The sequence below is a fragment of the Bemisia tabaci genome, chromosome 3 (genome assembly GCF_918797505.1).
Source record: "Bemisia tabaci chromosome 3, PGI_BMITA_v3".
NCBI lineage: Eukaryota > Metazoa > Arthropoda > Insecta > Hemiptera > Aleyrodidae > Bemisia > Bemisia tabaci.
The window spans coordinates 57224311-57237188 of record NC_092795.1 but is presented as its reverse complement, the minus strand read 5'-3'; the positions used below and the strand labels follow the sequence as shown (position 1 = coordinate 57237188).

The window sequence follows — 12878 nt, the reverse complement described above, 5'->3', positions numbered from 1 at the left end:
ACCACATGAATTAAACATAACAACACGACGCGACGCGGCTACTATCTCTTTATTTATTTCGCAGGCTCCCAAGAAAAAGATGGCATCGTTTCATCTGGGCCAAGTTACTGCGCTCGCCGACCGCGGCGCCTCATAACGCTGAATATTTCATTTCTACTAATTTAGATTAAAATGAATTATCGAGAAAGAATTTCAAAGCACGCGAAAACTCGACTGCGCCTCTGACCCGAGTCCCAACAGTTGTTTCTCGGGGCATCCCACCGGGAGCCGACTCGAACGCTCCGTTTTATTTTTTCAGGGCTCCCTATCTATCCATCTATTTTCCTTCAGGAACTTCTCTTATTTCGACTCTCAAAGTCACGCGTGCAGAACCGCTAAACCCTAGAGTAAAAAAGTGGAGCGCGCTATTATTTTGCTCAGGCACCGAGGCACCGCTCTCCCCGGGATAATTGTGAACTTGGGGGTTTCATGTCCAGACATAGAAAATTCCAGATAGCTTCCCGAGTAAAATACAATTTATATTCTGTAGAAATCTCATTTATAGGCAAATAAAGAGCGTGAAGACTGAAAAAAAGGAACTTGGCTGGGCTAGATTTTCTTTTTCTTTTTGCGTGCTCAAGAGTGTAGATCTCTCGCTCGCCGTCACATATTTGAGATACCCAAGGCAATTCACTTCTAAAGCGTTATTCATAATAAAACTTGAATATTTAGCCACTTATGTGAGCAGCATGTGCTCTCAAGAAGCTCTATGTACCGATATCTTTCGCTCCATTCTATCTGCGCATTCTATTTTTCCCGACAGATATTGAGCAGATTCTATTTTGAATCACTAAGTATTTGTACAAATCTGCCTTAAAAATGTACGCAGTTCACGCCATGTTTCAGGAAATACTTTCGTCAATCGCAACAATATTAGTTTTGATTGAAGTCCTGAAGGGATATGCCTAAACTTGATATTCTTTTGGTAAAAACATCGTCCTCGCCCCCACTGATACCTCGAAATATTCAATCATTATTAAAGGTCTTTTTTTATAAAAAAACATCGATAACGATAGAACACACCAAAATCGTGGTTCAATCAGCAGATAATCTTCACCGACATATTTTTTTGTCTCCTTCTCCAATGCTGCCGATGTTTGAAAACGTTCAAATTTATTTGTTGAAAAACACGAGTTAAATTTTTTTGTGCTCGTTCGTTATTGCGCTTTGTTTTAAAGTGGGGGGGGGGGCAGACTCAGTAAAATTAAGCCAAAGATGATAATGTATCCTAAATTTCTCGGAGCTCATCATTGTTTATTAATATACGAATTTGTGCTGCTTTTCAACGATAAGATCAATAAAGCTGTATCAAGCTTAGCGTGACGCCTGTGTTGACGTCTTGTGGACTCACGTGTGGATCCCATGGGTGTAACATGAATACCTACCGACTGAATACGTTTTTCATGGTTTTTCACGTATTTTCCAAAATTAAGGGCGACATTTTTTTTTATGAATAAGCTAAAAAAACATTCCAAATTTGTTCCTTTGTAGGTAAGAAACTCTCCAACCTAACCACAAAGGTGCTAATGACCGTAATTGCTATGGCACCGCTTTAAAATTAACGAATAGTACTGCTAGTCATACTATATATCTTAATCATGGGGAAAATGACCAGTTTCGGGTTTTCTTCACTTAGCGACACCCTGACTCAGCAAATAAATTTAATGCGATCACATATTTCAGGACGCTAATCAGTAAATCTCGGCTGCTTAAAGCTGGGGGTTCGCTCTATGCTGGGTGGCTCCCCTGGAGCAAAAACAGCACTATGTTAATATGAGATTAGCGTATTTATAATGATAATAGCCCCAGGGAAGCGGAGAAACTTGAGAAGCTCGAGCGTCACTTACGTGTCGCATCCTCTCAATGCAATATTTTGCGTCTGAGACAGAGTTGTCAGACGCTCCCAGGACATCACTGAGCGACACCCGTTGTTAGCAGGGACCAGTTCTATAGGACCCTGGACTCCCGTAAGAGTCAATGTAAAAATTCGTGAGCAGGTACTAGTGCTGCATTCTCGCGTAGGATCCTCGCAACTCACTGCTGTTATCAGTTGTTGGACTTCATTAAAATCCGTAGGATCGCGTATAACTGCAAAAAAATCGAATTTTTCACCGTATTAATAAGTGCGGCGGGCCCTTCCTAGTCGAAAGGGGTCGAAAAAAGCCAAAAATATACTTATTTTTCAAGAATTCAGCCGCCTTAAGTGTTATTTTTCAATCTCCGGCTTAACCTCACTTTTGGAGCGGGCGATGGATGAGTCGAGGTTCGGGGGGAAGGATCCTCTGAGTTGACTAGGATCCTACGCGAGAATGCGCTGCAATCACCCGCTCACAACAGAACGGCGTCCTATAGAACTCGTCCCTGTTGTTAGCCAACGTTGCAAGGAAAATGTCCGTTTCCCGAGATTCATGTCCGATTTCTGATCCGGCTCGATAATCCTTCCTCTTCTGCGTTCTGCGAATATAGGCTATCAAGCTCAAAACCTAATTCAGGGTGTCTAGTTGTTTTTCCATTTTGGGAAATCCTGATTTTTGACTGCTAATCCTGCTTTCATGATTTTTCCAAATCCTGATCAAATCTTGATTTTTTGCGGAGAAAAATGGATATCGCAAAAATGGCTCGAAAAAAAATCTGATCGAACGGCCGAATTTTCTCGGATCCTGATTTTACGACCGATTTTTCCTCAAATCCTGATGAAATCGGGATTAAATCCTGATAGAATCGGGAAAATCCTGATGCTAGGCACCCTGTAATTGGGTTTACATTCGCCTGGACATCTTGTTAAACCACACACCGATTATGAAGCCAGGGCATTTCTTGAGTTTGTGACAAATGTAAAAACTCAACCTGGAGAACTTTGAGAAAAATCAACCGTTCATATTCGTTAAATTCACCATGTTCCTTTACCCATCTGGGAAAATTTTACCTACCTATAAATACCATAAAAAATAATTTCAGTACCTTCTTTGAAATCGTTTAAAGCTGATAGAAATGTTTAAATAATGAACAAAATACGTGCCGCTACAGATGTGCACCATCAATAACATTCTGTGTAAAAAAATTAGGAATTTTCATCGACAACGTACAAGTGCAAACCGTCGTCTCTACGCTTTGTAAAGCTGATAAACTTTCGTTCCGGTTTCAAGCAGTGGCGTGGCGTGACGTGCTTTGCGATCTATCGATTGATCTGCCATTTAAACCTATGGAAAAGGATCGATAGAAGAGGTGTCCGCAACAAACACCTTAATAATCGATCTTTTACCATAGCTTCAAACGGGGAAATATCGATAGTAATCGATCATTCACGCCTCGCCACTGTTTTCAAGTTAACGCCGGAACGTAGGAGCATATTGTCCGTTTATTGAACGTATACTAAAATAATATAGCTCCACGATTGAAATCAATTTTCACTGTAAGACATATTAACACCGACTAAAAATTACCTACAGTCAGATTTAAATTGCAGGAATTTTCTATTAAACACCACCTAGTAGCTCCCCAACTCCTACTCAATAGCAAATAACTTCTACATATACTGATCATTGCTAGGATGAGCTAAGCCACTCATTCGTATAGCTCTCTTCTTAGGTAAGAGAAGTAGTTTATCGGAATATTTGAGAGTAACTAGAATAATAGAGGGACGTCTGATGAGCGCTGATGAACTGATGAATCAATTTACACTTGGAGAATGAAACTATTTATGAACCCTGTGACAACGTACAAATCTACATTCTCATAAATATTCACGACCCCCAGCTCCATGATTTAACGAGATATGTCGGTCAACGTCCCAAATATTAATGATGTTATACGTCAAATGAAAAAAAAAAACTATAAATGTCAGTCTGCGTTGAGAATCGGTCATTCCAGCGAGATCGGTGCTGCTGCTTTAAATGATTAACATACATCCCAATGTCCGTTGACATGGACTTGTTAAAAAAAGTGGGGAAAATTGCACGTTGCCGTTTACGAATACGTAGAATCCGAGGAGTATGAGCTCTCGGACTTGAGTTATGGCATATTTTTCAGCACAAACGGTGCGCTTTTGGGACAAATGATGAGACACGATGTATAATGATAACCACCAGTTGTTTAAGGTCGTATCCAATCACCGAAAAAAAAAAAAAATTAAGTTGATTTAGCATCCTGGATGTGAAAAAGTGTGCGAGAACTTATAAAATACTGAATTCCCCTCCACAGCAGTTAGTTTTACATCTTGGCATTGCTAATGTAACTGTTTTAGCGGGCAATTCAGCATTTTAAAACTTCCCGTACAATTTTTTACATCCAGAATGTTAAAAATCATTCTCTTTTTTTTCGGTGAAGGTGAAAAGGCGATTTCAAGCTTTAGTTTTTCCAAATGTTCATTGGCTTAAAATTCGAGGCTTTCAGCTCAGGCACATAATTCCTACCGCAAGTGACTTGGCACTCCTGCTGAAAATGTTTGAGGAAAGCGTGGAATTCCCGTGAGAACCCGCGATTCGGTGTGTGAGATTGCGACGACCTCGCAAAATCTCACCGCGTCAAATTAATCTTATCAGCTCGCTGGAGCAAGTAACTAAAACTTCCTTCGGGTGAATCCACCTACGTCTCACAAAACCCAAAACTAAGGCAAGGTCACTACCATACCTGAAGTAAAACAATCTACCACTTTGTTTGACTTTGTTCAATAGTATCTTGTTCGTTTTTGCAACAAATACAACTATTAATTACTGACAAAAACTATTTGCAAATAATTATACGTGCTTACACAACCTGAGAACAAAAGGAAAGCTTTGCGAATTGATTAACTCCTCACACGATTCAAAAAAATACGTATCTCAGCTGCAACGATAACAAATCTGGAGGCCGTCCCTAAATTATGTAACGCTCCAGGGGAGAGGGGAGTCAAGGAGAGTGTTACGCCACGACGTGTTAAAGGATCTACGTCAAAAAAGCGTAACGAGAAGGTGAAGGGTCAAAAATTCCGAAAAAATGTATTGTACGTAATTTAAGAATGACCCTTGTTATGTTTTTAAATTATTTTATTTTATTTGTAAACTTTTTTGATACATTATTTTAAAAACGTAACCGAAATACCTTCTCCAGACTGGCGATGAACTAGCTTTTAATTGTATGACCTGAGTTGAAATCCGTTGACGCCGCAAGTTTGAATAATAATCGCGTTAAACACAGTGCGTTGGCGCGGGGCTGGCGCGCTCGGCGCGTCACGCATAGCAGCGCCTTACAGAACCGCAGGATACTTCATGCATTGCGCGTACAGCACGGTTCCTTACAAGTCTGCAGGATATTTCATGCATTGCGCGTATACCTCGGTGCGCGCGCGCTCAAGTTGTTGAAAAGTCGTATTTTCTTGGTGTCGAGCCTACCCCGATCCACACCATTTCCGAACAGTGCACACCTCCCAGCGTAGCCAACCCAACCCAATTAGACTAGGTTGGCTTGTAAAGTTCTAAAGGGTCTTCTTGTCTTTTGATTTGATTTAAGATTTTTCACTTAAATATTAATTTGTACTATTTTAGTTAAGAAAGTTTGTTTCACATTGTTTCCTTCATTCAAGATAGCTTTTAATTATAAAGCAATTTATTATGCTACCTTAGCACAGTTAATTTACTGCAGCTATTTAACTTTGCCATTAAGCAAAAAGTGCATGAAAAAAGCTGTGTTGAGCACCTCCCAGTGCTTGTAATCCCAGGATCACACGATTGTAGAGATTTTTCAATCCTGAGTGTTTTCCGGTGAAAATATAATTTACGAATGGAAATTTTTCAAGTTGAAATGCTGTTACGTTCTATCGCCCGGAAAACGTCGAACTTGGCTAACTTCCAAGGAGAAAAAGGGCATTTTATTTATCACAAATGTGGCAAAATTTCTGAGGAGATATATTCTCGGTGTCCCATTCACACAAAAATGAACTTTGGCAATCCAACCTAACTTCGGCAATTTTGGCCAAATGACCTAGGTCCCCAATGGCTGATATCGAAAAATTATGGGGGGGGGGGGTGTCCAACTGTCCACCGCGGCACCTCGATGGCCTGGTCGGACACTGATTTTCTGGGACGATTCGAGGAGCCAGTCCACCCCTGGCCATCGGCAAGGGTGAAACCCTATTCTGCCGTGCTGAGGAAAAACGCCGTATGCCAAATTTCATCTGGCAAATCACTAATTTTCAGGAAAGTTTTTGAATATTTTTCAGCCAATTTCTCAGGTAGTTTTGTCTGTAATTTGATCTAAAGTGCCTGAAAATTTCAAGGAAACACATTCATAATTTTCCTCAAAAATGAACATTTTATCCGATGAAATTCGGCAACTCTCGAATGTTTACACGACGTTCTTACTTAGCAAGGCAGTATTGCAAGGAGCGCGATCGACCATGTATAGATCTATATATTGTACTTTATATTTTTTCGTTTCACTTTGTCATTACGTTATTATCAACATGTAAATCAACGTCTTATCATTTTTCCAGGTGGGTACTACTCTATCGAGCAAAAAGTAAGGAAACTTCGGATTGTTGCTCTTAACACCAATCTCTTTACGAACAGCTCTTGGGACCAGGAAGCGGAGGAACAATGGGACTGGCTGGAGTCGGTCCTTATCAAATCATCCAGAAATAAAGAAACGGTAATCTTTTGCTGATATATTTTTATTTATTTATTTATTTTTTTCACCCTATGCTCTCCTAGCTATATCTCCTCTCTCCTTCTTTCTCTCCTAAGTTGCTTTCTTTCATTAAATTAAGTTTCTCTCTCTTCGTTATTTCTTACACTTTCCTTTTTTGGGCAGCTCAATCTTTTCTGAATCTACTTTTTCATATTTTTTTCTCGTGATACCACAGACATGGCATACCTCCTTCCATTCTCAAAAATTGGGTCTAAAATTCATTTATTTTGAAACGAATGTTATACTTATTGCAGACCGGATAACTTTGGGAGGTGTCCTGGAGAGATGACATATCTAATGGGGTTAATTGTATATTTTCGTCGTACGAGGGCTGAGCCTAGGGAAATGTATACTTAAATATTTTGAATGTAATTTTTCAATTTGCTTAAAGCACCCTAATGAATAGGTTCAAGTGTTTTTTCCTGAACCTAAAACCTAAGTCTCGTCGCTGGTTCGAAGTATAAAAGATGAAGTCAGAGTCATAGATTGGTTTTCGTGTTTTTCTCCTGAACCTAAAACTTAAGTCTCGTCGCTCGTTCAGAGCATAAGTGATGAAGTCAGAGTCAGAACAGTAAAAGTTGACCAAGTTAGCAGCTCGATCCAAACTTGCATGTTTTCGTTTTGTTTTTGTTGTTTTTCTTGGTATTTATCGTCAGTAACTTTCAAGGACTGGAGGATAAAAATAAATTAAAAGAAAGAAAGGAGCTAAAGCTATTGGGTTAATATTTAAAATGGAACATCATTTTAGGGAATAATATTAAACTTACTTATAACAAAACAAACTGAGCTCGCAGAATTGACATTTCTTTCGAAAAACGTAAAGTGGTATTTTTTAAATCATCTGCCAGGATGGATATTTCGGATAATCTAAATGCATTTTGAGCTCTCGGAATTCGAAGTAAAGATTTAAAGATAAAAAGCTCGTTACGAGGCGAAGCTTTTTAAATAGCTCCCATCCCTCTGCGCGGAGGCGAAGGAAACAGTCGAAAAAGTAAAAGCGTGAAAAGAAACATTATCGGAGGCGGAAGGGAAACGTGAAGAGCGTTGTAAACAGAGGTAACAAAGAGAATAAATCAACGAAATTTAAGTCGAGTATTTGAATGTTGAGAGGAGCGTCGAACATCTGAAACTTTTTCTGCCGGATGCTGGATGCTGCTCAAATCAATCTGGACGTCAAGAGGGGTGGCGGCGCGGGGAGGAAGGGAGGAGGGGAGGAGGGGAGGAGGGGAGGAGGGGAGGAGGGGAGGAGGGGAGGAGGGGAGGAGGGGAGGAGGGGAGGGCTAGATCCGCGTCCTCGGCAGCTACGTGGGTGTTTTAATGAAGCGGTCTTGAAGTTTTCGAAGAAAATAATTATCCAATAGCTACACCACTTTGAGGAAGCCACTTTAACTGCGCTCCTAATTGGAGTCGGTTATTCCCGGTTCCAGGTTTAATAAGTTAAGAAAAATTTTCAGCAGCTGAGCGGAGCTTGGTCTGCTAATCATGCCGTGTTTTTCCAAGTCGGTACTCATCGACCGCCACTCTCAAGTTTGAACCCTGAAATCCTGGGTAATGGGCGCCGCTAATTAAAAACCGGATACGCCCATTAATCGGACACTTCGTCGCATGGCTGGCATGAGGGCGTAACTACATTCGGAGATGAGCTCGGGGAAGCATTGAGTTATACGGACGACAGGGCTCATAGCGCAATATAGTTAGGTCCTTATGTCAGGAGGGCGACGACTTTTCCAGGCCTTCGCCCCTAAATACAGGGTCAAAAAATAAAGCGCACTCCAATTATTTATTTCCCGGATTGAAAATGTGTTTAGATCGTGGAGTCCCTCTGCCTTTATATACCAGGCATCCATTTGCTGGAATCGGCATGACCGTAATTTAAGGGAGAAATACAGTGACACGAAGATATTATGGAAAAAATTGACTGTTTGGAAAATTTATGTACCTAAGTAATGAAGCAGTTAACGATAACGATTGGATCCAATCTTATATTTCGCCCAATGGGCCTGTTGCATGCAAGAGATACAGCCGTGCGAATAGAATTTTTAGTGGTTAAATGACACGAAAATTACGATGCTTACATTAAAAAAGTCTGAAATACACTCCTTACTGTGCAATTTGCGTTGTCAGGAACGCGCTTTTTCAAATTTCCCGCGTCTGGGGGCAGTTTTCTAACGGAAACAATTAACGGCAACTCGCGGCTATTTCCGGTCAACTAAAACTGACAACATAACCTAAAAATCGGAGCTCGTGATATCGTGAAATGAAATGTAGAAGGATTGCGTTGGATATTTAAAAGTTGATCGATTTGGTTACCGCATAAAGCGTATATGGACCACTGTAGGAGATCACGTTGGGTTTGTAAACAAACTGAAGGAAAAAATAACAACAACAACAACGACTCGGCATCTTCCGGAAATCACCGAGCCCGCCGTTTGCTCGTTTCCGGTGATTAGAAAACTGCCCCCAGACGCGGGAAATTTGAAAAAGCGCGTTCCTAACAACGTAAATTGCGCAGTAAGGAGTGTATTTCAGACTTTTTTAATGTGACCATCGTAATTTTCGTGTCATTTAACCTCTAAAAAGTCTATTCGCGCGGCTGTATCTCTTGCATGCAACAGGCCCATTCGCTGCAACTTTCCCGGCTCTGTCACTTTGGAGTTTGTTAGGATATTTTGCCACATTTCAGTTTACTTCGCATGCTTATAGTGAAATCGCAAAACGGCGTATACTTTTTCCAATCCACGACCCTGCAGATTCTCTGTCAACTTTTCACCCCCTTCGGAGGACAACTTGTCGTCGTTATCCCAGAAAATATTTTGAGATTTGTCTTTGTCCCTTCATACATATGTTCGCTAAAAATTTCGCGACCTATCTAGACCTTAGACTCAAAATTTAAAAATGACGGGCGCCTGCGACTGACTGTTAAACATTGAGTCAGAAACTATTCTTCAGCCTGAACGAGATACCGCAGTGCAACCAACTGTACTATAAAAGTGTAAAGAGTAGGAGAAGAGAGAACCGGCCAGCAGTTCAAAACGTGGAGTCGAACATTGAGTTGGGAACATAACAAATAGTGCTCTAGCAGTGTACTATCACTTGAATGATTCTTATCAAAATACTCTCCGTAGGCAAGTACACATTTTACAACAAACAAAATGCAACTCAGAACAAAAACTTTAAAGTGACTAGTTTTTATTTTCCTATACTCAACCATCGAGTTGAGGTTTTGAAAAGGTCTCGATACTCTAATTTAATTCCAATCAAAGTAGACCATTTGATAACTACTGGTCACCGTGCAACATTCTACTTTGATCAAAATGGACTAATGGAGTGCCTCCGTTCATTATTTCTTGCCGCATGGAACATGTCTGCCAGGTTTTCATTTGGAAATAATGCGATAGGGTAACGAATGTAGGACTCCCAACACTCGAATGCGGATTGGTTTCGGGATTTGACTGTCTATCGAGGCCGAAAAAAATTAGCATGACGTCTGTCAAACAAACTCTTTATCCGATTTTGTTTGGTCCAAAGTTTTTGTGGTCCATTTTTAAGTTTGTCCGATAATTTTTTTGTGTAATGCTTTTGAACCAATAGTTTACTTTGTCCAGTTACAAGCAATGGATTTAGGTGCTGAGATTTCGCCAAACTATGAAATTTAACCCTCAGATGCCCAAAACCGGGTCAAAGTGACTCAAGAATCACTGACAACACGTGCCCCACAGGTTTTATGGGGCACTTGAGATGTAGGTCTACAAATACAACTTGAAAAAAGAATAAGACATCAAATTGAAAAAAATCTAATATCAACACAGCCGAAGATAAGAGATACGTTTAATTGGGTCTGATTACTTGAACGTTCCTTCCGAACCAGAGCGACAGTTGAACTGCATTTTGCAATTTGGAGCTCTAAATTCTGGCTCATCTGAAAAAACACTTATGTGCGTAGACAAACTAATGTTGCATACGTTGTTGTTAAACCGGGTCGGAATTTATAGTTCCTTATTGCAAAATGTAGTCCAGTTTATTGGCTGTCTTGAGCGGAGCATCACAAGCTCTCACCTCACGTTCTAGCGCCTTCAATTTTGCAGATACAACACGGACATCCATCGAGCACGAATAGTTGTATCTCTGCGCCGTCATCAAAATAAGTCCTTTCAATTACTCTGTTTCCTTGTTGTGTTGGCTCCGTTTGTTATTTGTAGCGATGTTTAAAGGGATACGTGAGCAACACAGTCAAAGCTTAACTTGGATTGCATTTGTTGGCCAAACTAAACATCGGATTAAAAAAAATTGGGTGAAGTGTCTAGCTACCATCTGGAGTAAGACTAACGGTCGTAGTCTGGTTAAAACGACATCACACTGCTTTTAAGTGACATGTCATGTAAGAAGTATTGGCTTAGCTTATGGGTGTTCCCTTGATGCCACACAGAGGAAAATAATCGGTAAATTAAGAGCTAAAAGATGCTTAATTACTTATAAGCAAGTATATGAAGAATAATTAATACATATTAAAACAAGCATCAAGTGATTGGCTGTTAGACGCCTGAAAAGAAATCATGAAAAATTCGTGAATAAAAGTGATAGAGGTGTACATTTGCGTCGTTTGAGTTCACGAATCGGGCAGTGAAACCAATAAATATTGGCTCACAGTAGAATTCAATTGTGGCTACCCACAGATAACAAAGTTATTGTGATGTTAATTCTGACGGAATAGATCGGGATGAATATTCATAGGAGCATCGCACCCGTAACTTTTTTATTGTTTATTTATACAGTGTGATCCAAAAGTCTCGCACCATCCCTGTGACTTTTTTGCTAATGGGACGTATTTCTGTCAAACGGAACTATGTGCATTATGACGTGAGCCCTGTTATACATATATTCTTATGCGTCTCAGGGCCCATGTCTTAATGCACATAGTTCCATTTGACAGAAATACGCCCAATTATGCTATCGGGTTGAAGCTTCGGTAATGCTACTAAGTGAAAGTGAACTACTTTTTGGCCCCTTAAAATTTTTGGGGGCCCTCGAGAAGGACCCGCCATTTTGTAACGGTTTGAGTTATTGACCTCATTGTCCACCAATAAATTGTCTTCTTTTACGCTGCGTCCATCCCAGAGATGTACCTCAAGAAAGAGAAGAACCGTTGCTCTCCATTTGAATAAAAATTGTATGGTCTGTGCTCCCCTTAAGGGAGTCCACCCGAAATTAGCGGGGGCTAAAAAGTTACTTCGTGACTTGGGAGCATTAACGAAATTTCAACCCGTTAGCGCATAATTGGCAAAAAAGTTACAGGAGCGGTACAGAACTTTTGGATCACACTCTATGTATGAATGCAGCCACTACGGAGTGAACCATAATTTTTTTTTTCTTTAGTTTCACACTCGTTTTTTCATGACTGCTATATCAAGGTTTTTACTGTTATGATTCTTGTTTGTCCAGCATTAATAAGTTTTATAGCTAACATACCACGAGTGTCATACCATACTATTGCCATGCTGAGCGGAAATGTCGGGTAAATACTCGAATGTTGTCAAATTTTCTTTCAGTAAAATATTTGTCTCTGAAAACGTTTATGAGTATTATTTCTTAAAATTTTCACATAAACTCGATTGCATTGCAAGAATGAAATCCCCGGAAAAATTCGAGATAACCTAATCACCGGCTTGAGAGAAACTTTGCATTATATCGACGCTATTAAATGGTCGCACTTAAATCAAAAGGAACACTATCCATCCAGTGGCGTGGCGTGAATAATCGATTATCGATATCTCGCCATTTGAAGCTATGGTAAAGAATCGATTACTAAGGTGTTCGCTGCGAACACCCTGACAATCGATATTTTTTCATAGGTTTAAATGGCATAACAATCTGTATCCATCGTAACATGAGCCCTACCATGTCATCTTACGGAAAGTGACGATTTTAGAAAGTTGGCAACACTGATTTTCCTCCATTTAAATGTATGTGAAAAAATCGAATCTTGGTGAGGCAGCCCGATTGCCTCACATGAAATCGATATTATTAATGGATTTAAATGGAGGAATCAGTGGCTTGGCATACTTTGCGATACGTCGATTAATGTGCCATTTCAACCTATGGCAAAGGATCGATAAACAGGGTGTTCGCAACAAATACCCTAATAAGTAATCGAGTATTCATCGTAGCTTCAAGTGGGG

The 12878-nt window shown here is 40.1% G+C and overlaps 1 protein-coding gene across 2 annotated transcripts in view; it reads left to right on the top strand.

Annotated features, from left to right (window-relative positions):
- The window catches only part of LOC109034134 (acid sphingomyelinase-like phosphodiesterase 3b), a 165059-nt gene that overhangs the window by 140128 nt on the left and 12053 nt on the right, over positions 1–12878 (top strand). For both annotated transcript variants that reach the window (XM_072298883.1, XM_072298882.1), the window contains exon 6: positions 6509–6663. In XM_072298883.1, the coding sequence (XP_072154984.1) occupies positions 6509–6663 (155 nt within the window). The remainder of the gene's footprint in view (positions 1–6508; positions 6664–12878) is intronic.